The sequence below is a fragment of the Brassica napus genome, chromosome A10 (genome assembly GCF_020379485.1).
Source record: "Brassica napus cultivar Da-Ae chromosome A10, Da-Ae, whole genome shotgun sequence".
Taxonomy (NCBI): domain Eukaryota; kingdom Viridiplantae; phylum Streptophyta; class Magnoliopsida; order Brassicales; family Brassicaceae; genus Brassica; species Brassica napus.
Window position 1 is genome coordinate 10,398,016 of NC_063443.1, and position 23,743 is coordinate 10,421,758.

General features: G+C 37.1%; 6 protein-coding genes across 14 annotated transcripts; 4 read left to right on the plus strand and 2 right to left on the minus strand.

Annotated features, from left to right (window-relative positions):
• The first annotated feature begins 211 nt into the window (after window positions 1-211).
• On the plus strand, window positions 212-15,330 carry LOC106400365 (transcription factor MYB80-like). Of its 3 annotated transcripts, none has more exons than XM_048742866.1 (3): window positions 212-648; window positions 762-891; window positions 14,470-15,330. In XM_048742866.1, the coding sequence occupies exons 1-3, from the start codon at window positions 516-518 to the stop codon at window positions 15,167-15,169; spliced, it is 963 nt and encodes a 320-aa protein (XP_048598823.1). In that variant the 5' UTR covers window positions 212-515; the 3' UTR covers window positions 15,170-15,330. The 3 variants fall into 3 exon arrangements, with proteins under 3 accessions (XP_048598823.1, XP_048598824.1, XP_013696191.2); XM_048742867.1 differs by having other exon boundaries at window positions 212-612; XM_013840737.3 differs by lacking the exons at window positions 212-648; window positions 762-891 and adding exons at window positions 13,461-13,831; window positions 13,952-14,081.
• On the plus strand, window positions 2,613-9,475 carry LOC106398887 (cytochrome c oxidase assembly protein COX15-like). Of its 7 annotated transcripts, none has more exons than XM_048742872.1 (8): window positions 2,613-3,295; window positions 3,392-3,481; window positions 3,565-7,141; window positions 7,220-7,465; window positions 7,557-7,667; window positions 7,742-7,873; window positions 7,959-8,053; window positions 9,151-9,475. In XM_048742872.1, exons 3-8 carry the CDS (start codon window positions 6,929-6,931, stop codon window positions 9,230-9,232), a joined length of 879 nt encoding a protein of 292 aa, XP_048598829.1. In that variant the 5' UTR covers window positions 2,613-3,295; window positions 3,392-3,481; window positions 3,565-6,928; the 3' UTR covers window positions 9,233-9,475. The 7 variants fall into 7 exon arrangements, with proteins under 7 accessions (XP_048598829.1, XP_048598828.1, XP_048598826.1 ...); XM_048742871.1 differs by having other exon boundaries at window positions 3,398-3,481; XM_048742869.1 differs by having other exon boundaries at window positions 2,613-3,481.
• Window positions 10,694-11,950, minus strand: LOC106398885. The gene has a single exon (XM_013839386.3). The coding sequence runs from the start codon at window positions 11,847-11,849 to the stop codon at window positions 10,872-10,874; it is 978 nt and encodes a 325-aa protein (XP_013694840.2). The 5' UTR covers window positions 11,850-11,950; the 3' UTR covers window positions 10,694-10,871.
• A 1,029-nt stretch (window positions 15,331-16,359) lies between the features above and the next one.
• Window positions 16,360-17,620, plus strand: LOC106397249. Its single transcript, XM_013837835.3, has 2 exons — window positions 16,360-17,281; window positions 17,362-17,620. The coding sequence occupies exon 1, from the start codon at window positions 16,534-16,536 to the stop codon at window positions 17,236-17,238; it is 705 nt and encodes a 234-aa protein (XP_013693289.2). The 5' UTR covers window positions 16,360-16,533; the 3' UTR covers window positions 17,239-17,281; window positions 17,362-17,620.
• LOC106397248 (THO complex subunit 3) lies at window positions 17,358-20,117 on the minus strand. Its single transcript, XM_013837834.3, has 11 exons — window positions 19,951-20,117; window positions 19,753-19,848; window positions 19,522-19,651; window positions 19,191-19,282; window positions 18,978-19,049; window positions 18,733-18,790; window positions 18,510-18,627; window positions 18,337-18,423; window positions 18,165-18,243; window positions 17,947-18,082; window positions 17,358-17,854 (listed from the first exon to the last, which is right to left on the minus strand). The coding sequence occupies exons 1-11, from the start codon at window positions 20,011-20,013 to the stop codon at window positions 17,820-17,822; spliced, it is 966 nt and encodes a 321-aa protein (XP_013693288.2). The 5' UTR covers window positions 20,014-20,117; the 3' UTR covers window positions 17,358-17,819.
• A 203-nt stretch (window positions 20,118-20,320) lies between these two features.
• LOC106402306 (KH domain-containing protein At5g56140-like) lies at window positions 20,321-23,326 on the plus strand. The gene is made up of 7 exons (XM_048742875.1): window positions 20,321-20,632; window positions 21,177-21,262; window positions 21,614-21,753; window positions 22,162-22,275; window positions 22,352-22,468; window positions 22,564-22,707; window positions 22,795-23,326. The coding sequence occupies exons 1-7, from the start codon at window positions 20,469-20,471 to the stop codon at window positions 22,945-22,947; spliced, it is 918 nt and encodes a 305-aa protein (XP_048598832.1). The 5' UTR covers window positions 20,321-20,468; the 3' UTR covers window positions 22,948-23,326.
• Window positions 23,327-23,743: the final 417 nt, after the last annotated feature.

Consider the following 23,743-nt stretch of genomic DNA (forward strand, 5'->3'; position numbering starts at 1 on the left):
AAAATGTATCATTAAATATATAAACTTATAAGACGTCAAATTATACTAACGTTTCAGACTCTAATTTTTACTGCTAAACTTATAATTTGCATAGATAATATCAGACAGAATAATTTACTTATGTTTGGGTGAAATTCGATAAATACAATATGAAAAATAACGAATAATGAAAATGGATATACAAGGAGTTGACCAAGCGTAGAGTGGGTGACCTACCTGCCAAAGGGAATCACACGCTCTGTAGCGTTGAATTCTTTATCAAGTTTAATCACTTCATGCACATTTGATGCTGATTTCATCGTTTCAACTTTTCGTTTTCATTATTATATATATGCATACATTTTCTTTCTTCATTAACAGTTTAAAAAGCCTCGATTCCAAGAAAACAAAGAAAGTAAAGTTTGGCAGTTTTAATTCTTTTTGGGCAATCTTTGATTTATCTTTTGTTTTCTTGTGATCACTAAATTAACTAAAGAGAAACCGACCGAGAGAGAAAAATAGAAAGAAAGAAAAGAATGGGTAGGATTCCATGTTGTGAAAAAGAGAATGTGAAGAGAGGACAATGGACTCCTGAAGAAGACAACAAATTGGCTTCTTACATTGCTCAACATGGTACTCGTAATTGGCGCCTCATCCCTAAAAACGCTGGTATATTTACTTTGCAATACATATTATTTCTTTAGTCAAGTAGTAATATAATGATGTGATTTTATTTGTAATAGTGTATATTAATGGAGGATCGGTGAAAACTGATTGTACAGGATTACAGAGATGTGGGAAGAGTTGTAGACTACGGTGGACAAACTATTTGCGTCCTGACCTGAAACATGGACAATTTTCTGAGGCTGAAGAACATATCATTGTCAAGTTTCACTCTGTTCTTGGTAACCGGTATGACTTCTTTAGCTACATGGTCTATTAGACCATGCATCATTTACGGCGTTTATACTTTTCCAACCTTTGAATTTCTTGGATCCATTTCTTTGGGAGTATATAGAAGAAAATTACAGATAGGCTCAAACATGGCGGGTTTGGTTCTTCTTTTGTTATAGATGTCATATTCTCCACTCATTTCCCCGTAAGGAATATTTAGCGTGCGATGTCATCAACATGTTATGCGCATATAATGTTCTTATTCTGACAACAATACATAACACAACATTTGATTTTTCATAGTATAAAATATTTATTGGGTATTGTTTCTACAAGCATCCCCTAGATGTCTACATATCCAACAGTAAATATAAACTGGTAGGCATATGTGATGAGTGTCCAAAGAATCTTAATTAGTGTACAGCACAGGTAAGCAGCATAGGTTTGTGTTCTATGGACTAATTAAACAGATGGGGAAGTCAGTAGGTAGAGTAGCTATAATAGAAGGGGACAATGACTCTTGGATTATCTTAAAACATGTTTGTCTTAAACCCATAATTAGTGCTAATACTGTGAATAGTATCTTGGCTTTTGCAAAACACTTTACTTAATCAGCTCGACCTGCACTGAATCTTACCTAAGCAAAGATCACGTGCAGTGTATACAGTATACACACTCTCTACTATATATTTGTGCGCATAGTAATCCGTACACACCCATCGTTTTAATACAGCGTTCTGATCAAAGCCCCCAAAGAAAAAAAAAGACCAAACATAGAAGAAAAAAAAGAAGACATGAATGCTTTAGCAGCAACAAACAGAAACTTCAAACTTGCGTCAAGGCTTCTGGGTTTGGATTCTAAGCTGGAGAAGTCTCTTCTCATCCCCTTCAGAGAGATCAAGGTTCACTCCTTTTTCATTTCCAAAATCCAAAGTTCGATTCTTTTCTTGTTGGGTCTGAAACTAGCCTAAAAGTTCTTGTCGGAAAACTAAGTCCCTTCGCCGGAACAAACCAATTAATCGACCGGTTATCAAAAATTTTGCAGGTGGTACCATACCGAAAGACGATGGAACGCTAGCATCGTGTGTTGGGTTCAGAGTCTAGTCCAACACGACAATGCAAGAGGTCCTATGAAAGGTGGAATCAGGTATCATCCCGAGGTTTGGTTTCGACCTTTTGATTTTAGTTCACTTCCAAAATCGGTCAATTCAGGGTCTGACTGGTTCAACCGCAGCGGTTGCGGTTGCGGTTGCGGGAGTTTGCGAATGCGGGTGGTTGCGGTTTCTAGCGGTTTTAAGAGATTTGTACGACTGGTTCTGCGGTTAGAAATTGGTGCGTTTGCGGGATACTTATGACTGGTTAACTACCAAATGCAGCAGCGGTTAAATAATAAATTAACAATATTTACATTTTATACAATTATAAAAATATCAAAAATAATAATATTATAATAAATATAAAAGTTATATTTAGAAAGTTATAGTTTAATATTTTTAAAAATATAGAAAATATTTTTATTTTAAAGTTTTATAATATTAATTAAAATATAATAGATATATTTTAGCATTTTTATAATTCCAATTTAATTTTTTTTATTGAATATTTTTATTTTTGTATTTATATTGTTTTAGAAAAAAAAGAATTTTTTTATCCTCCCGCAACCGCCCGCAACCGCAAACGCTAGCTGGAACCAGCTTTTGAATTTATGAGGTTCAGAGCGATTTGGAGCGGTTTGAAGCGGTTTGGAGCGATTTGAGCGATTGTTGCAAAACGCCAACGCTACCAACCGCAAAAACTGCGTTTGCGGGTGGTAGCGGGAAAACCAGTCATACCCTCAGTAAGATATGATTTTCGTTTCAATTGTTTCTTGTCTCCGGTTCGGAATTAGAATTAATCTTAACCGAGAATTTTAATTGCCGGTTTGATTCGGTTTACATCTCTTCTCGGTTGGGAATTACAATTTATCTTACAATTTAAATTGCCGGTTCGGAAATACAATTTATCTTAACCGACAAATTTATTTCCGGTTTGATTCGGTCTATGAAGAATCTAATGGCTCTGTATTTGAAATTAATTGTGCGTGTTGCGAATAATTTTCATGTTAAAATAACTAATTTATTTTGAAAAAAAAAGAAGTATAGGTTTGTATAATTTGATATAAAGACCTGAAATATAATTTTGTTGTTGTAGTTGTTTTAAAATAAAAAAATAAAAAAAAGAGACAATTTGCTGCTTTTTTTTTCCAAATACTTACTTAATCACACGCTCTGCATCATCTTTATAATTGACGCTCCATAAACTAACGTCTCTATTTCATCATCACCATCGAAAACAATCAAGAATCTTTCAAATTCACCCAACGTCTCTCTTTCCTCTTTTCATCATCAGCATCGACAACAATCAAGAATCTTCCAAATATAAGGTTTTTTCATCAATTTCTCTTTCTCCGAACCATCTTCTATCGTTTCTAAATCAGATATCTTTCTTACCCTACGATTTTTCTTTGGGGGGACTCAAGAAACAGTTTGACAAGCATTTACCACTTTGCTCTTACGGTAGAGATGCACACTCTTCGAGATACTCACACTTATTGACTTCAAAACCATCGGTATTCTCTCTACCTTTCATCTTCATCATCATCATCATCAACATCATCGTCATCCTCATCATCATTTTTTTTCTCTTTTGTAGAAGTAAAAGAAGACTATTTGGGACCTAGGATAGAGGGAGACACCGTGACTTCTGACTTTGTAATGGCCATGGTGGACTATCTTAAGAATCAGAATATGTTTCATCATCGCTACATATATCAAGTCGTGTCTAAGGTGATGGAAAACTTACAACATGCCACCTCTCTAGCATCCATATCCTTACTGGATGGTGCTCATATCACAGTGTGTGGTGATGTTCATGGGCACGTAATATAACTTCTCTCTTTTTCTCTAATATCTAATCTATAATATCCAATTAAATATTTTATTTTTATGCACAGTTTTTGTTGGAATGAAAAACTTTGTTACGATGGAGAAAGTGTTTAAGTGTTTGAAGAGAAAATGTTTTATAACTCAAGAAGAAGTTTCTTATTATTTGAAAGTTTCTTACAAACTTGGATCTTTCTTCATGATACAAAATGAAAGGGAAGTGGAGGTATTTATAGCCTCCATAATACAAAATATCTCAAATATTTTAATTCTAAATCTAGATAATTCTTATATAATATCTAGATTTTCTTATTCTAATTATCTAGATTTTTCTATAACAATATCTAGATTTTTTAAGTTAAGGAGGTGGAAGATTATTCTAGAATTTGGGTTAAGGTTTTGGATCAACACATGATTAGGCAATAATGCTTAACCCAAATCAAGTTTACTTTTCAATACCCCCTCTAAAACTTGATTTGGTTACTCCGAGTAAGTTCTTCATCTTAATAAAATCTTCCCGCTTAAGTGGCTCGGTGAAGATGTCAGCTACTTGATCATTTGTCTTCACATACTCTAATTGCACATCCATCTTGGTAACACATTCTCTAATGTAGTGATAACGTGTATCGATGTGCTTACTCCGATCATGGAAGACTGGATTCTTCGCCAATGCTATTGTCGACTTGTTATCCACAAAGATCTTTGTTGGCTCCTCTTGTGGTAGGCTCAACTCCTTTAGCAAGTTTCGTAACCAAATAGCATACATACACATGAAGTAGCTGCCACATACTCCGCTTCACAAGTAGAAAGGGTGACAATCGGTTGCTTCTTTGACATCCATGTGAAAGCGGTTTTTCCAATGAAAAACACAAAGCCACTTGTGCTTTTCCGGTCATCTACGTCTCCACCCCAATCGCTATCGGTATATCCAACAAGCTTGTAATCTTCAGAAATAGAATAGTACAAGCCAAAGTTGATTGTACCTTTGATATAGCGTAGGATCCTCTTAGCTGCCTTGAAATGAGTTGTAGTTGGATGCTCCATGTATCGACTCACAACTCCAACTGCATGTAGGATGTCGGGCCTTGTGCACGTTAGATAGCGTAAACTTCCAACTAAACTCTTAAAGAGTGTTGGATCCACATTCTCTCATTCTTCTTCCTTTGCCAACTTGACTCCACATTCCATTGGCGTGCAAACTGGATTTGAGTCATCCATCTTGAACTTCTTAAGCACCTCTTTTGCAAAGCCTTCTTGAGCAATAAAGATTCTATTTTCTTCTTGCTTTACTTCAATGCCAAGGTAGTATGACATCAATCCAATATCGGTCATCTCGAACTCCTCTGTCATCTCCATCTTGAAATCTTCAAACATAATCGGATTGTTGCCAGTGAATATCAAGTCATCAGTATATAAGCATGCAATCAATATATCATTGTTTTGAGTTTTGATATAAAGTGCATGCTCATATGGACACTTGATGAAGCCTTTCTCCTTGAAGTATTTATCAATCTGAGTGTTCCATGCTCTTGGTGCTTGTTTTAATCCATAAAGCGCTTTCATCAGCCTTAAGACGTTGTCTTCTTCTCCTTTGACTATGTAGCCTTGTGGTTGCTCAATGTAGACTTCTTCCTCAAGGTCTTTATTTAAGAAGGCTGATTTTACATCCATTTGATGTATCCTCCAACTCTTTTGGGCTGCCAATGAAATGATTAGTATAATCATTTCTAAGCAAGCAATTGGAGCAAATACCTCATCGTTGTCGATCCCGGCTCTTTGACTATAGCCTTTTGCCACCAATCTTACCTTGTACCTTTCAACTTCTCCTTTAGAGTTCTTCTTTGCCTTGTACACCCACTTCACACCAATTGCTTTGTGTCCATTTGGAAGCGAAGCTAACTCCCATGTATCATTCTTTTGAATCGATTTGATTTTCTCATCCATTGCACTTCTCCATGACTTCTTTTCTTGGGCTTCTTCAAAATTCATAGGCTCGCAATCCGCAAATAGACAAAATAGAGTAAGATTGTCTTGATCTTCAGTTACCTCGTAGATGTCTTGAAGACTTCTAAAACGTGGAGTCCTTTCACTTGAGCTTTCATCTCCTGGAGAACTTGTTGTTGGTGAAGTTGGTGGTGTAGCTGGCTCTTCTCTCGGTTGCTCCACATTCTCTTCTTCAAGGGATGGAAAGAAGTTGTCATCTTCATTATTTGAATCTCCAATCTCATTATCCTTCTTCATCAAAGATGACATTCCGACTAATGATTGTCTTCTTTGTTTCAGGATTATAGAGCTTGTAGCCTTTGGAGTTAGCGTCATACCCAATGAAGATGTACTTCCCACTTTTATCATCTTGTTTGCTCCGCTTCTCGTCTGGAACATGAGCGTGAGCAATGCTTCCAAAGACTCTTAGGTGTGAGATTCCATGCTTCCTTCCGCTCCAAACTTCTTGTGGTGTCTTTTCTAAAACACTCTTTGTTGGAGAACGGTTTGATATATAAACCGCAAAAGCAACTGCTTCCGCCCAAAACTCTTTTTGTAGCTTCTTACTCTTGAGCATGCTTCTTGTCATCTTAAGTATTGTCCTATTCTTTTTTTCCGCTACGTGATTTTGTTGAGGGGTTCTTGGCACCGTCAACTGTCTTCGGATACCATTATCTTCACAATACTTCCGAAACTCCTTGGACATGAATTCTCCTCCTCGATCCGATCTCATAGACTTGATATTAAGACCACTTTCTTTCTCAACATGAACTTTGAACTTTTTGAAATTTTCAAACACTTCTAATTTTTGTTTCAAAAAGTAAACCCATGTTTTTCTTGAAAAGTCATCAATAAAGAAAAGGAAGTAGTTACTCTTACCAAGTGAACTTGGTTTGATCGGGCCACATACATCTGTATGTATGAGTTCTAGTAGCTTTCTTGCTCTTGTCTCTGATTCCTTTGGAAAACTCATCTTGAATTGCTTTCCAAGCAAGCAACTTTCACACACTTGATTTGGATGATTGATGCAAGGTAATTCTTTCACCATTTCTTTCTTGGAAAGTATCTCTAAGCCTCCAAAGTTGAAATTTAGGTTTGAATCTTGAGGATTTTAAGGATAAATCTTGAGGATTTTAAGTGTGAACAGAGGGATGAATCTTGAGGATTTTAAGTTCATATATTGGATGGAGTATGCTCATCGTATGTGGGGAAGAGGTTTAGGGATCATGTTTGCTTTGTCTTTTTCATATTTTATGCGTAAAGGGTATATTACTCTACGTCTTGGAGTTCAGCTCTCTGGTTTGTTTGCACTTGGTGCTGGTCAAGGTTTCATTGGTAGGTGGATGGTTAAAAGTGGCTTAGAGGTAATAGTTTAGCAACTGTTCATGCGAAGATCATTTGTTTGGATGTTTGTATAACCAGTAATCGTTTTGGACCTGTAGGAGCTGCCGTCTGAATACTCTCAACCAAAGGTAAGCCCATACCGTCTTGCAGCTCACCTAACCTCAGCTTTCGCAATATATTGTGGACTTTTCTGGACCGCTCTCTCTGTTGTTATGCCTGAACACCAGCTGAGTCACTGGCTTGGGTTCGGGGAGCAGCTAAAAGTGAAGAGGCTTGTATTACCAGTAAGCTTCATTGTTGGTATCACTGCCATCTCTGGAGCCTTTGTTGCTGGAAATGATGCTGTAAGTTAACTAAAATTGGATCTACGCTTCTTTTTTTTGTGTTACATAAAGAACTCTTGATTTTTTGTGTCTCTTTGCTTGTGACTTGTAGGGTCGTGCATTCAACACGTTCCCGAAAATGGGCGATACATGGATCCCAGATGGTATATTTGAGATGAAACCACTTATACGCAACTTTTTCGAGAACACAGCAACTGTTCAAGTACACCATTGGAACAACGCTTTTATTGCTTCAGGAGTTCTTAAAAAAAGACTGAAAATTTTACTTATTTTCAGCTCGATCATCGCCTTCTGGCGACCACTACACTGCTCGCGATTGGAACAATGTGGTGGTTCACAAGGAAGCTAGACATACATCCAGCTGTTAAGGCTTTGATTGGAAGCACTGTCGGAATGACTGCTGTTCAGGTGAATCAATCTTTTCCCTCAACAATAACTTTGAATATTAGTGGAAAATAGAATCAAAATCATTGATGTGTTTTTGTTTTTGCAGGTGACGTTAGGTGTATCAACTCTTCTGAGTTATGTTCCAGTGTCACTAGGGAGTGCACACCAAGCAGGAGCTTTAACACTTCTCACTTTGATGTTGCTTCTATAGAAGGATATAGAATATCATAGACATTATCAGTAAATATTGTATATTTATTATATAAGATATTACATATATTTGTATCTACATAGATTAGGAAATATCACTAGTATATATATGTATGTAGTTCTAACTATTATTCCTATGAGAGTCAATACAATATTCTTCCATCTCTTACTCTCATCATTCTCTACATGGTATCAGAGCCACAATGATCTAACGATCGGCTCCATTCTTTGGATTTTTGAACGTTTTAAGCTATAAAGCTTCTTTTTTTTTTTTCTCAAGCCATTGAGCTTCTTTTTATTATATTTTCTGTTAAGCTAAGTGCTTCCACCATTCATGTTCAAGTGAACCTCTGAATCTAAGCCATTGAGCTTTTTATTATTCAAGTCTCCAAAGACCTCTAAATCTATTTTTTTTTGTGTTTAATTCTTTTTTTTTACTACGAAAAACAAAAAAAAAAACACAAAGAAAAGAACATAAAAAAAAAAAAAAAGTTTCCTATCATCAACAAGCCAATGTGCTTCCGTGAACAAGCCAAAGTGCTTCCTTCCATCATTCAAGCTCATCAAACGAGCCTCTGAATCCATAAGCAAGCCTCCGAGCTTCTACTTTCTGTTTCCAAGCCAAGGTGTTAGCTTCCTCTCCAACCACTTCACGATGTCAACAAGATGTCAAAACACACAAATCTTATGTCCTCCGGTCTCTCCGTCAAACATGACTGCAACATTCCTCCGTCTCCGATACTATAGTTACTGGATCCACTGCGTTAACAAACACAGATCATTGGATCTCCGCTATCTTCCGCCACAGATCCAAGTACTGAAATCAAATTACCACACGTCAATCTCAAGCTTGTCATTCCACTACAGCTCCATTACCACCTTGAAATTGAGGGGGCATATAGAAGGATATAGAATATCATAGACATTATTAGTAAATATTGTATATTTATTATATAAGATATTACATATATTTGTATCTACATAGATCAGGAAATATCACTAGTATATATATGTATGTAGTTCTAACTATTATTCGTATGAGAGTCAATACAATATTCTTCCATCTCTTACTCTCATCATTCTCTACAGCTTCTCAATCACACTCTTCGGAGGCCATCGCCTTCTCTTCTCAAATCTCTTCCACAAGTCGCTAAGTCAAATTTCAGCTAAGCTCTATTCACCAAAATCATTCCTTTTTTTCTTTCTCATTTACTAAAAGAAGGAGAACGATTCTTTTATTTACGTGATAATTATGCTATCAAGTTTTCATCGAATCCTTGGTCAATTATGTTGTATTATCAATCTTTGGTTTGAAAAAAATAAAGTAGGGAAACAAATAACAAAAGTTTCATATGAATTCTGAGTGCTTTTATTGTTTTTTTTTTAAATTCAGTTTTGTTTAAGTTTGCGATCTTTTCGTACTAAATCTGTTCATATCTACATTTGTGTTCGGTGTTGGGTGAGATCTGCTTCGGTAACTTCAGTCCAGTTCAAATCCGTAAGCCTTGTGGTTTGTGGATAAAGTTTTTTTCGTTTGGGGTTTTTACAAAGATTAAACGTATCATAAAGTTGTATCTTATTAGCATCCACGTGTCATTTAGCTCACCATCTTCCTTTCTATATAGCCATGCTATAAAGCTCTCAAGTCCTCCTAAGTTGAGACCTGTGCTATGGAGAATCTCTGTAGGGAGAAGAAGAGATATAGCCAGAACCGATGGAGAGAAATCGACTGGTTGTTTGGTTGTGTTTGCAACCGTAGCAGCCGTGGCAGTGGTCGGACCGCTTCTTGGTCTGATGAGTGTTAGCCACGCGCGTTGTTTCTTATCGTTTCTCCATTGGAACCGAGAAAGATGATTGAGTCGGTAGTAAAAGAGATTGATTATGGGTGGGAGACGCTACTTGCGGTACAAGTCAGAGGTGCTTCTGTTTCTGTTTGTTCCCTTCTTTCTCATGATTCATGAGACTTTGGAGAATTTGGTGAATAAATAATACACCTATATATATGATAAAAGTTGAATTTTATGAAAGAAGTTTTGTCGTATTTTCTTCTTGTTTGTGTAAACCATCTATTAGGTTTAACCACCGAATTGGGAATCTCAAACTACGAACCTAGCAGTCGTCGAGCAGAGGGATGAATCGCATCGGAAAAGAAAAAAACAATGAGGGATTAATGTGAGATAAACAAGCGCTTTGTTACCTATGGATTGTTTCTTTTCTGCCGAGATATTGAGCTTTATAGCGTCAGTTATTGAGCTTTTCCCGGGAACTGACTCTTGTACAAACCCTCACCATGTTGCAGCATCATTGTTTGGTCATAGGATATGTTTGTTATAGTAATTCAGACAAGTAGCTCACTACAACTATAGAAGAAACGAGAGTTAAGAAGATGATAACAAAAGAAAGAAAAGGGAAGGTGTTGTGATTATGTCAGAGAAGGTGTTGTTTGCCGAAGGATCTATATTTAATAGAGTGAGTGGCCTTGCATCGTCTGAACACGGTTACTTCACAAGGTACGTTACTGGCGTCTGCCTTAGTTCTTATAGTTTTGTGAAAATATAGATGACAAATCTATGTGAGGATGCTGCTAATATTGTTCTCAATTGTGTGTAAAAGAACAAATCTATGTGACGATGCTGCTAATATTGTTGCCTTTATGCTATTAGCGTTCTTGTGTGTAAAAGAAATTGGAACCACAAAGTGTCTAAACCAAATTGAATAGCTAGAGAATTAAGAAACTATATCATAGTTAGAATACAGAGGGAGAAGAAACACACACACAGAGACTCCTGAATCAATGATCAATGAATATTTACCTCGGAAGAAGCTTGATAACGCACAACACTTTATCCTTCATCTCCTCGTCGGCAAGCCTATACTCCTCCATAATCCAAGTCAGAAACACAACTTCTCCGTAGGGATCAGAATAGGAGTATTTGGCTGTACCATCCGCTTCGCAGAACTTGAAAACCCTCTTGTAACCAAAAGTCTCACCCTCCATGATCGAAGCGATGGGTTTATCACCCTCCATGGTCCTCCAGCAACCTCCATCACACCCATCGGTATAACCACAAGCCTCTGTCCGGTTAGCGAAGATGCAGATTCCGGATTCTGCAAACATCTGATCTCGATGAGGATCCACAAGCGCCGATGGATGCATGCAGAACACGTCGTTGGTAACGTAGCTAGGCCATTCGTTTTCATGATCGATCAAGCTCCGAAGATAACATGCACCCTCGTATTCTGGGTTAGGCAAACCGTATCCATAAGCTGGCAATGACTGTGTTGCAGGAAGCGGACCAGACGAATAGGAGAAATGCTTGGATAGCAAGAAACCTATTTCGGCGTGGAACAAAAGACGAATCTTGCAAATCACGTGATCTTGCTTAGGGTTGAGAAGCCTGAACTCTTCCATGACCCAGCTTCTCTTGTACTCTCTGCCTCTCTTCGTCTTCTCTACGCAGAACTTGAGAATCTTCTTGAACCCTAGAAGCTTCCCGGTCACCTCGTTCTTGATCAGTTTGTCACGTGCCATGATCCTCCAGCTACCATACTCACATCCATCGGTTTTACCACATGCCTCTGTTCGAGGATTAACGATCACGAAGACTGTGTTCTCAGGATTGAATTCTTTGCTTGGATTCTTGTTGAACACGTCTGCGTCTTCGGTGAAGTGTTGAGGCCAGGATGCTCCGTCGTCGATCATCGGCTTCAGATAACGTAAGAGCATCAGCTCGTCTCCTGCTCCCATCAGGTCGTCTCTGATCCGAAAATAATCACCAGCGGCCATAATGAAACTTAATCGAAAGAAGGAAGAAGAAGTGGTTGTTGTTTCTTGGGGATGAAGCGAAGAAAAGGAAGATGAAGAAGAGCGCGCGGCTGATGTTAATAGAGTTGATTTTTCAGTTAGTTACTAGTAGCGGTTATATATAGCTTTCTGTTTACCACTGATTATATTTCGTAGCTATCCTCTATTTTAGTTTCTACGGATACTTTTACATTTGCCCATAGTTTCTTTCAAAAAACCGTAATTTGTAATCAGTATTACATAAAAATTAGAAAAAAAAAATGGAACAAGCAGATAAATAACAAAGATACTCGATTTCAAAATAACACAAATACTAGTATTTACCAGAAACTTCTAAGGGGTTTCCCCAAACGTTTATGAAATTAATAAGTAATATTATTCTGCATCCATTGACTAAGCAAATTTCACCACAAGAGATGTGTTGAATACCTAAAACAAGAAACGTTTTTTAAATTAGTTTACAAGAAGAAAAAGTTATGTTTAAACAAGACAACCATCTTGCAGTGTAATTCTAAGAAGCTTTTTATCTTTTTGATAAGTACTCTATGATGTTTGCTATATGCAACGGTGATCCTAGGATCCATGCAATTGATCTCTTTGTGATGCAATTTTTCTTTTACCTCATTCTTAGCTTTCTAATAAACATGCATTTTTTTATCCACATAACTTTTGATTTCTTCATTCACCTGTCACACATATAAGAAAATTAGTGTAGTTAATGTAGTTTGTAAAATATGTAAGCAAAAACAAATGAAACATACCATTGCATCCAAAGTGATGGCAGCATTATAAATTTTGAATAGCTTGAAGCCTTGAATGTAACTATGCAAGTCTTGGTACAAGTTCATCTAGATGTTTTTTCTTAGAGAAATTGTTGATCTAGATGTTTCGTGACAATTTTTGTGCTCACTACAAGTCTACAAGCATCTCTTGTGAGAGGAAGATAATATTTCTTAAAAAAGTCTCCTATATATCCTATGAAATAGGAGCGATCCTGTCATGGAACTAACAACAAATCAAAACGTAGGATTTGTACAGAGAAAAAAAAAATCTATATATTACTAATAGTTATGTATTTTGGATGCTACTACATATTTACGGAAAAAAGTCGACTCACGTGGGGGTCCTGTAATTGACTCGGAAGTCTCAAACGTAAATGCGTTCGTGCGCGAAAGAGACAAGAAACGGTACTTGTATAAGATTCTCTCTGTGTTTCCATGAATGCACACGTACGCCCTCCAGACATTCTCCATGCGTCACCAAGATATTTCCTTACAAAAAAGAATATGCATCATAAACTCGAGTTTAATACTTTGTCAAAAAAAAACTCCAGTCTAACAATTATATAAACCTATAATATCTCAATTTATATATAATGATTCAACCCCTAATGTTAAACTGCCAAAACTTATTGTTTGCGTAGATAATATTTGACAGAATAATTTATTTATGTTTGGGTGAAATTCGATAAATACAATATGAAAAAAAGAATGATGAAAATGGATATACAAGGAGTTGACCAAGCGTAGAGTGGGTGAACTACCTGCCAAAGGGAATCACACGCTCTGTAGCGTTGAATTCTTTACAGAGTTTAATCACTTCATGCACATTTGATGCTACTTTCATCGTTTCAATTTTTGTTTATTATATATATACACATTTTCTTTCTTCCTTTACAATTTAAAAGCCACGATTACAAGAAAACAAAGAAATTAAAGTTTGGCAGTTTTAATTCTTTTAGGCAATCTTTGATTTATCTCTTTTTTTCTTTCTTGTGATCAGTAAATTAATTAAAGAGAGACGATCGAGAGATAAAAACTAGAAAGAAAGAATGGGTAGGATTCCATGCTGTGAAAAGGAGAATGTGAAGAGAGGGCAATGGACTCCTGAAGAAGACAACAAACTGGCTTCTTACATTGCTCAACATGGTACTCGTAATTGGCGTCTCATCCCTAAAAACGCTGGTATATTTAATTTACACTTTTTTCTAAAATATTATTTCTTTAGTCTAGTAATATAATGATGTGGTCTAATTTGTTTGAGCGTGTATTAATGGATCGGTGAAACCTGGTTGTTATATATAGGATTGCAGAGATGTGGAAAGAGTTGTAGACTACGGTGGACAAACTATTTGCGTCCTGACCTGAAACATGGTCAATTTTCTGAGGCTGAAGAACATATCATCGTCAAGTTTCACTCTGTTCTTGGTAACCGGTATGACTTCTTTATATGTTATGTACCATACCTCATTACGGCCTTCAAACTTTTCATACATTCAATTTTCTTGAATCCATTTCTTTGGGGATATTTAAGAAAGTTACAGATAGACTCAAACAGGGCGGGGTTTGTTCTTATTCTGTTTTGGATTTTGATTATATCATTTGTCCACAAGTTTCTTGGGAAACAAGAAACAGAATAAGACGTAAGCCTTGCTTTATATACCAGGTCTAACTCTAGATTTCTAATATTTCGAGAAGTTTCTTCATAAGTTTTGAAATATATATAGCTGATCGTTGGATTTATTTTCCAACGAGCAATAGTTAGCAAGAATTGAATAAGACATCAACCTTATTTTAATTTTCTTTTGACCTATATGGTTCAGGTGGTCGTTGATTGCGGCCCAGCTTCCTGGTCGAACAGACAACGATGTGAAAAATTATTGGAACACAAAGCTGAAGAAGAAGTTGTCGGGAATGGGAATAGATCCCGTAACCCACAAGCCTTTCTCGCATCTAATGGCAGAGATAACCACTACACTCAATCCTCCTCAAGTCTCACACCTCGCTGAAGCTGCCCTCGGATGTTTCAAGGACGAGATGCTTCACTTGCTCACCAAGAAACGTGTTGATCTAAACCAAATCAACTTCTCCAGCCCTAACCCTAACAACTTTACCCGAACCGTTGATAGCGAAGCTGGTAAGATGAAAATGGATGGTTTGGAGAATGGTAATGGGATAATGAAGCTATGGGACATGGGGAATGGATTCTCCTATGGATCTTCTTCGTCATCGTTTGGGAATGAAGACAAAAATGATGGAGCTGCGTCTCCTGCGGTTGCGGCGTGGAGGGGTCACGGTGGAATACGTACAGCGGTGGCTGAAACTGCGGCAGCGGAGGAGGAAGAGAGGAGGAAATTGAAGGGAGAAGTGGTGGACCAAGAGGAGAATGGATCTCAAGGAGGAAGAGGAGATGGAATGTTGATGATGAGGAGCCAGCATGATCAACATCAACATCATGTGTTTAATGTGGACAATGTCTTGTGGGATTTACAAGCTGATGATCTCATTAATCATGTGGTTTGATTCATTTTGGATCACATTGGTAGTTAACATTTGGTTATGACTGATTAGGTGTTATCTGTTTTCAGAGATTGAATAAGTTTTTTGCTTTCTATAAAAAAATTATTTAGTAATGAAAAATTGTAAATACATAATTTCTTTTATAATATTTCCATCTTCGAGAATCTAATTGTAATATTCCGGTTTGTAGTATTTGGAAATGCTTAAAATAATTGTTTTGGGTACGTATGTCATGTATCCGTTTAGAAAATCAAGATTAAACTTGCTTGAGGTGTAGTAGTGAAAGGATGATGATCCATCGGGAAGTGATTCGCAATATGATGCAAGTGAGGATAATGCACGTAAAAAATCATGTAGTGATTGTAGGATCAGTAAACAAGACTTTCGAGTATTTAAATATTAATGCACCATCCGTTACACGGAATGGGTATACAGACAAAGTGAACGGGCGTGGAAAGCCCATTAACCGTAGACGACCATGGCGTTACACTAATATTCAAACTGTTGATGATATGTGCAACAAAAAGTTTTCAAATTTTAAGTCTCTGATATGTCTTAATCCAGCCACCAAATCATCCAAAAATGTATATATGAATCATCTGATGATGCTTGAACAATACTCCATCTATTTCAAGAATGTTATTTAAAAAATTTCATGTCTTTAAAATGTATTTATATTCTTATTAACTATATTTATTTAATAAATAGTATTTGAGATAACTAAAATTATTTATAAGATCAATGCATGTTATAATTAATATTAAACTTAAATAAATATAAACTGCATTAAAATGCTTAAATACTATTCTTTAGGTAACAAGAAAAAAGTGTGAAAATAACACTATTTGTGAAATTGGGGAACCAATTGTTCCAAACCTGATTATGAAATGTTTGCATAGCCCGTTTTTAGTTTTGACTGTAAATAGGCAACCAATCATCAGGCAAAGACTCAATTCCACTGATAACTGAGTCTGGGTCGATTTAAATTAAAAAGCACATTGCAAAACATTTGGCCCACTAAAGGCCCACGTTTGGTATTTTTTTTTTGTCAACACGACGTATTGGTCAGTAACGCTGGGAAAGAAAATATAGCCGTTAGAGTGGGAAAAAGTATCGGAACAGTAACCGCAAAACGTAGAGGATCAGACCGTTGTACATATAGCCGTTAAGGAACAACAATTTAAATACCTGAGCTTCACAAAATAGGCAACCTTATCAACACACAAAAACAAATCATCTCTTCTTACTCTTTAGATTCCATTTTCGATCTCTGTTTCTTCTTCATTCCAATTTGTTTTTCATAAACTCTCGTTGCTTTCCATTTCTGGATCTTTGTTTCCTTATAAAGTATCAATCTTTTGTTTGGTATGGCTGGAACTAAAGATTCTCACATAGTCGAGATTCCTGTAGACGAAGAGCACAAAGAGAAGCAACAACAACAACAACAGTTGGTTACGGTCCCAACACCGGGAATACTCAAAGTGATCCAACAGCATCCGTTGTCTGAGATCTCAGAGTCTCCAGGCCATCTCTTGCTTCTGAAGCTATGGCAAAGAGAAGAAGATCTCTTCTGCCGCCGTGTCCTCCGCAAAGAATCAAGGCTCGAGTCAATCAAAAGAGAGATCTTTCAGCTCTGCTGTTTCTTCCTCATATTCCACGGCTTCTTCTTCACCATCCTCTACTCTTCTTCCTGCTCTGGTGACGATGATGACGCGACCAATGCTGTCTGCAAGAAGTGGTGGATACCTTCTGCATTGTCGCTAGCCACCTCGCTGGTTCTGGTGTTTCTGGTCCAGGCCAAGCTGTTCTTGTTCTGGAAAGTTTCCAGAGGAGTTCACAGGGAGAGGAACGATAACAGGACGCTGACGCGGTGTGTGTTGGAGCTGAGGATGAAAGGGTCGAGCTTTGATCTGTCCAAGGAACCGATGAGTGGGAAGAGGATGAAGAGCTCGAGCGTTGAGATCAAGTGGAAGCCTGTTACTTGGTTCTCTCAGTATTTGATCACCATTCTTCTTCTTTGCTTTGCAGGGTTGTTCTTCCCCGTCTCCAAGTTCATCCTCTGCGGATTTTGAATCAGACAAAACCTTCCTATTCTTTTTTCTTTTTTTTGTTCCGGTAAGCTAAGCAAATCGTCTGCTTTTGTACTTCAGTCAAATATCTGGACTCTCAGTGATAACTGTGTTGTTATTTCTCAGGATTCTAGTACATTCTTTCTTCAGCCTCCATTGTGGGGATGAATGAAGCCTTTTGGTCCGATCTTACTTAGCTTGGGAGAGTTGCTGTCAAATCACAGGGGTCCAAGAACAACCTGTAACTTTTGAGCAGCCATACGCTCTCTCACACATAGTAGAGATCATATGTCTGACGCTAGATAGATATGTAACTTTGAATCAGAATTCTATAAAGTTTCATTCTTTTATTTCTTTTTCTATAATAAAGAGCACAGCTTGTGTATAGTAATAGTATCCCATTTTTGCAGCAAATAAAATGACAGATTCATATAAAACTACAACTGCAATCATCCCATGTGAAAATATTGTTACTGTTAACACATGTTTAGTAGTAGTAGTAGTACACAAACTGTTTCCAATTCACCAAGTGCCCGAGCAGAGTTGCTTATAGATCTGTTTCCAGATGCGGTGTACTGTGTTCCCTACGAGCTATCAAAACCAAATATTCGGAAAACACCTGCACAAAGATACAAATAGTTTCTTGTCAGTTCATTTTCTACAGCCAATTTTAAATGAGTTTATGTTGCTGCTGACACAGAAGGTACCTACCTTCATCACCATAATACTTGGCACTCTTGTCATCACCTGCATATGCAAGTAAGTTGTATTTGGGATTCCACTCCACGCTGTTCATGGCAGCTCGACATGGAATTTGATGCACCGTCCGCCCAGTTTGGACGTTTGCCTGTTTTTAACGATCAAGATATAAGGCACTAATCTCACATTGAAGAAATTACATAGAAACTAGAGTCTGACAAGTAACTTACAATATCTATAAATAGATCCTCACTAGCTGAAGCAATGTATTCTCCTGAATGGTTGAAGCTTATTGTCCTGACGGGCGAGCTGCGAGAAAGAGCCAAAATTTACTAACATGAAACATTAAATCTTTTAATCTGAAATATCCAAGGATCTGCACTCCCAAATGCTGAGACTCACTCAAGTTTTGTAAATGTTCTCAAACAAAGCATGTCTGACATATCCCAAAGGCTGACTAAAGAATCAGCACTCCCAACAGCAAAGTATCTGTCAAGATAAAGGGGGGGGAGGGGATTATATAATCAGTTGTGTCTCAGTGGGTAAAGACAATGAATGCATAACATATATATTACCTTCCTTTAGGATCAATGGCAATGCAGTAGCACCCGGCTGTGTGGGCAGTGAGAGTGTCAACTGGTTTAAGATCATTTTGCATTTTCTCAAGTGGATATGAAAGAACTTCAACAGTGCCTGAATAGAAAGAACATGGGAAAGTAACATTCCAATAAGATCATTTTCTCAAGTTCAAAGAACAGATAAAATTAGGCTAGGGAATGAGTATATTTAAATCCTCACCAAGACCAGTAGTCAAGAAGAACAGATCTCCTGACATGTTCCAAGCAATCTCATTTACCTGTTACAAGACGATGAAAGCTAAGGAAACATTCCATACAGCACCATATATGGTACATCTTCTAAAGCATGTACTATCTTCTACAACCAAGATGATTGTTACATGAAGAAAAAAGTTAGGTGGAATTTAACCGCATGAGTTAGAAGGAGAAAAGACTAAAAAGAAAGACTTTGAGATATTTCGTTACCTCATATGAGAATTTGCGCTTGTATAGGGATTTATTAAACTTGCGAACATCAAGAATGGTAAGCTCATCATCCTACATTGGCCAGTAAGAGAAACAACAACCACAGATAAAAAGGATCCATCAAGCAATGCATAAAAGGATCCATCAAGCAATGCATAAAACAGTCTAGCAAGGAACAATGACAGTGTAAAGACATGAGGCTGGAGACAATACCCTATTACCAACAGCTATATGTGTCCCGTCAGGTCTGTAGGTGATGTTTATATTCTCCCCACTAAGCTCTGCCTGCTGCGTGCATTTTCCACCTGTACAACTCGAAGAAGACATATCATCAACGATCCAATTATCGAATCTGGCTAAATAAACAGTTCATAACTGTTAGGAACTTATATCTAACTCAAGGGTACAAGCCAAGATAAACATTTTGTGAATGTCACAAAGCTCATCTATTAGAAACTACACAGATCTCTAAACCAAGCTCCAGCCTATTAACATTCTTTTCCAGAGACAAAAGCTAGTACATTGAGAGAGTGTATGAACTTACTGCGAGCATCCCAGAGACGAACGCTCTTATCACCAGAGGCAGTTGCAACAAGATCTGAATGTTTTGGGTCCCAACATAGCTGATCCACACTGTCAGTATGTCCCTTTAGCTCAAGGTCCTTAACCTTACTCTGTATCCACCCACCACACACCCATTAATAAAAATCATTACTTTTTCCATATGTAAAAATCATAAAGACACAACTTTGGAGACCAAAGGCAAAGAAATTACATGACCGTGTGGTTCGATGGTCCAAACACGAGCGGTTTGGTCAACAGAACCAGAGGCAAGCTTTGTCCCATTAGAGTTCCAAGCCACCGAATGTACCTTTCAATCCAAAAAAAAAAAAAAAAGCTAGGGTTCGTAAGTTTTTTTTTTAATTACAAAAAAAAAAATAGATGAAGATTTAACAAAAAAATTGAAGAAGACCTTCTTCTTGTGACCTTGATACTCTCTGCTATGAAGATTCTTGAAAGGAATAGTCTCCTCCATTTTTTATTCCCAGCTGCTTCTTCCTTCCACTCAACCTTCCTTCGCGGCTCACTGAATGTTGTATTCTACAGAGAGCTTCGCTTTCCTAAACGCAGCGTTTCGTAATGTACCGGGATTTTTAGTTTTTCTAAACCGTACCGGAGTTTTTTGTAAACCGTTCCGGATTGTTAGTAAACTGTTCCGGATGTTGGTAAAATGTATGCGAGGGCCCTTCTAGATGATGAAGAGGCTTCTGAAAGAAACCAAACAAGAGCGGTAAAACTTGAGTAATATAAAATGAAAAGGGTTAAAAAAAAACAGCTAAGCAAGTAATCATGTCCACAGTACCAAGACTGTCTCTATAAAATGAGCACCGACGTTAAGAGAGACGACATCTCTTCTTCTAACTCCGCCGCTTCATTTTATGATCTCCCACGGCTCTTCTCTGATTCATTGTGAACGTTGTTGCCTTTGAGATGATGATGATAATGACGTCGCTTGGTGGAGGAGGTGGTGGTGGAGGCGGAGGGAGGTTTATGACGTATTCGTCTTCTCTCTCGGTTCCTCCTTCTGCTCCTCAGACCCCTAGCTACTCCGGTGGTCTACGGTCACAGTCTTCTCTGTTCGTTGAACAAGAAAAGTAAATGAATCTCAGCTCTCATCTTCTTCTGTTTTGTTTCTACTTTGTGAATCTTACTTTGGCTGATGAATCTGTTGACGTATTGTTCGACCTTTGTTTTTTTTTTCCTTGCATCTCAATAGTTTTTTTTTTTTTTTTTTTTCAAATCTGAAAAATTTCTTGATCTGGTTTGCTGTGTTTTTAGGATCCATGTTTCTGTCCCTGATGCTTTTGATTGAGTTTCAATTTTTGGGAACTAAAGTTATGTTTCCTCTTTAAAGCTAATCTACTTCTGATTTGTCTCAGTTCATTTTACCTTTTCTTGTTGTGTGTGTTTGAGCATCAGTTCTAAGTGTCATGTCAGATTTAGATAGAGATCATTGGTTATTCCTTCTCTTATTGTTGATTTCTGTTCTTCACTGATCTGCATCCACTGTACTTAAAAGTGTGTATATATGAATCTAGATGCACATATTAAAAAAATAATAATAATTATTGGTTTCTTGATCATGGTGATCATTGCTGTGTTGTTGAGGCTTTCTACTGATTTGTATATTTTTGGCAGGTATCTTTCAGAGCTACTTGAAGAGCGTCATAAGCTCACTCCATTCTTTCCGGTTATTCCACATGCACGTCGGCTACTTAACCAGGGTGAGCATTGCTGTTTCTCTTGCTTATTACATGTAGGTTTCAGCAAACTGAACATGTCATTTATTAGTTCATAACGATGAAGCTCTCATACAGTTGATTAACACTTAACTTCTACTGCTTTTATCGCATAGCTGTTGGAAATTATATAACAAATTGATTGAATAACTCCCAACTGTACATATCTTACTAATCACACAGAGACTACAGGTTACAAGTTAGAACATAATATTATTTGACTTAGAATTTTATATTTTGCTGACTCATTTAACTGTTGGTGTACTGCTGACTGATTTATTGACTAATTCTAACTGGTGCGTCCTGCTCTTGGAAATTGACATTTTTTTGGAACAGAGATTATGCGTGTAACCACACTGTTGGAGAATGCCACAGTTTTGACTCAGAGTGGGCTTAACCCTCTAGGTAATGGAAGGATATTTCAGAATGCAAGAGCTGACCTTGGCGGATGGGGAGCCTCACAGTTTCCATCAGAAGTATGACTACTAACCACCCCCATTAACATAACTCTTTTCTTCTAATTTTATTTATTGACCTTAAGCGATACTGACATAACATTTAATTACTTTCAGTCGTAGTTTATCATGACAGACACTAAATACCTGTAATGATGTACAGGAGGACCCTGTCTTATTATATCAACACTAATTAGATACTCCACCTTTTATCCTGTGGAGCAGGAGTTAAATGATGCTGTTATTGCTTATGTTCTCATAAGCTAGCTCATAAGTGTAACCACTCTATGCAAAAAATATTAGGATTATAGCAGCTACAGGTCACAGTGCTCAAGAGAGCAAGTTTCTGATATTATTTTTTGCTATTTGATTATGCAACTCTATCGATATATTAACTTGTGTTTATGCTTTGTGGTTGATGATATCTAGAGATCTGTTCCATCTTCTCCGGGACCAAACTGGCTTAATTCACCTGGTAGTCCGTCCGGTCTGATCGCCAAGCGAACCCTCAGAGTCGATATTCCAGTCGACGACTATCCAAATGTATGAGCACTCATTTATATATAAATACATACTATTTGGTCGGAACATATAACTCCATATTTTTTTGTTATAACAGTACAATTTCGTTGGTCGCCTCCTCGGTCCTAGAGGAAACTCCTTGAAGCGAGTTGAAGCAAGCACTGATTGTCGTGTTCTTATAAGAGGAAGAGGCAGCATAAAAGATCCAGTTAAGGTATATATTATTTTCCTTCACATCTTCATTCATTTGTAGTCTATATATATTACGGTGTTTAATAATTCAGTGAGTAAATATGTTTCTTCGTGTAGGAGGAAATGATGAGAGGAAAACCAGGATTTGAGCACTTAAATGAGCCACTTCATATCTTAGTCGAAGCAGAGTTACCAATTGAGATCATTGATGCACGTCTCATGCAAGCTCGGGAGATACTCGATGATCTTCTTACTCCTATGGTTTGTTATAAGCTCTTTCCCCTTTCGTTTCAAAACCGGCTAATGATATGAAGTACCGTTTTTTTTCACACTTGTTTTGTGTTTAAGGAGGAAACGCATGATGTCTACAAGAAACAGCAGCTGCGAGAGCTAGCATTACTCAATGGAACTCTTCGCGATGAAGGATCTCCAATGTCCGGTTCTGTTTCTCCTTTCAATGGCCTTGGAATGAAGAGAGCCAAAACAAGAGAAGATGTGTAGAAATCAAATTCCTCAGATCGCAGTTGTTGTGATCTATCACATCTCAAGGAACATTGAAACCGATCCAATTCGATGCAGGAAGGTCATACCTCTCGTGACTACACAGTACTCTTCTCTTCCCTTCTCCCTGTTATAGTCTTGTTGTTGTATGTATATATGGTTATGCATGTTTTTGTTTTATCTATTTATCATTGTCCTGGAGAGAGATTCAGATGACACAATTTCAAAGAAACACCACGGCATGATGTGTCTCTGACTCTCCTCCCCTAGACCTTGTGTTTGTTTTGTTTTGTTTTATTTTACTTGAAAATTTTACCAAAAGAAAAAACATAAGATCATGATGGCATGTGTCTGGTAATGATAATATGTTTTTGGGATACGTAAGCGTTAGAGTAAAGTTTGTTTCGGTATAATGTTCTGTTCTCGAGTATTTTTCACATGTTTATTATTGAAATCGACATTTTATATGTTACCAGTAAACTCTGATTTCAAAATGTAAAGGAAGATCATATTGTCTTTTTTACCTCTTAGTCAGTACAATCAAGTAATATTAATAACACATTTATATTGAGTCTTTTTTTTTTTGGATCCAGTCCACATCAGATTTCTCTTGGGCCATTTGGACCGATTAAGAAATCATATCCAATTCTCAATTTTTTTTTACTTTGGACTATTGAGTCCAAATTCAAATAATTTTTTTCAACTATTCTTAATTATTATTTTTTTTCTTTTCTTAATATGATTTAAGCATTCATAAAAAAATTGAATTTTTTTATTGAATAGTATAAATCTTTAT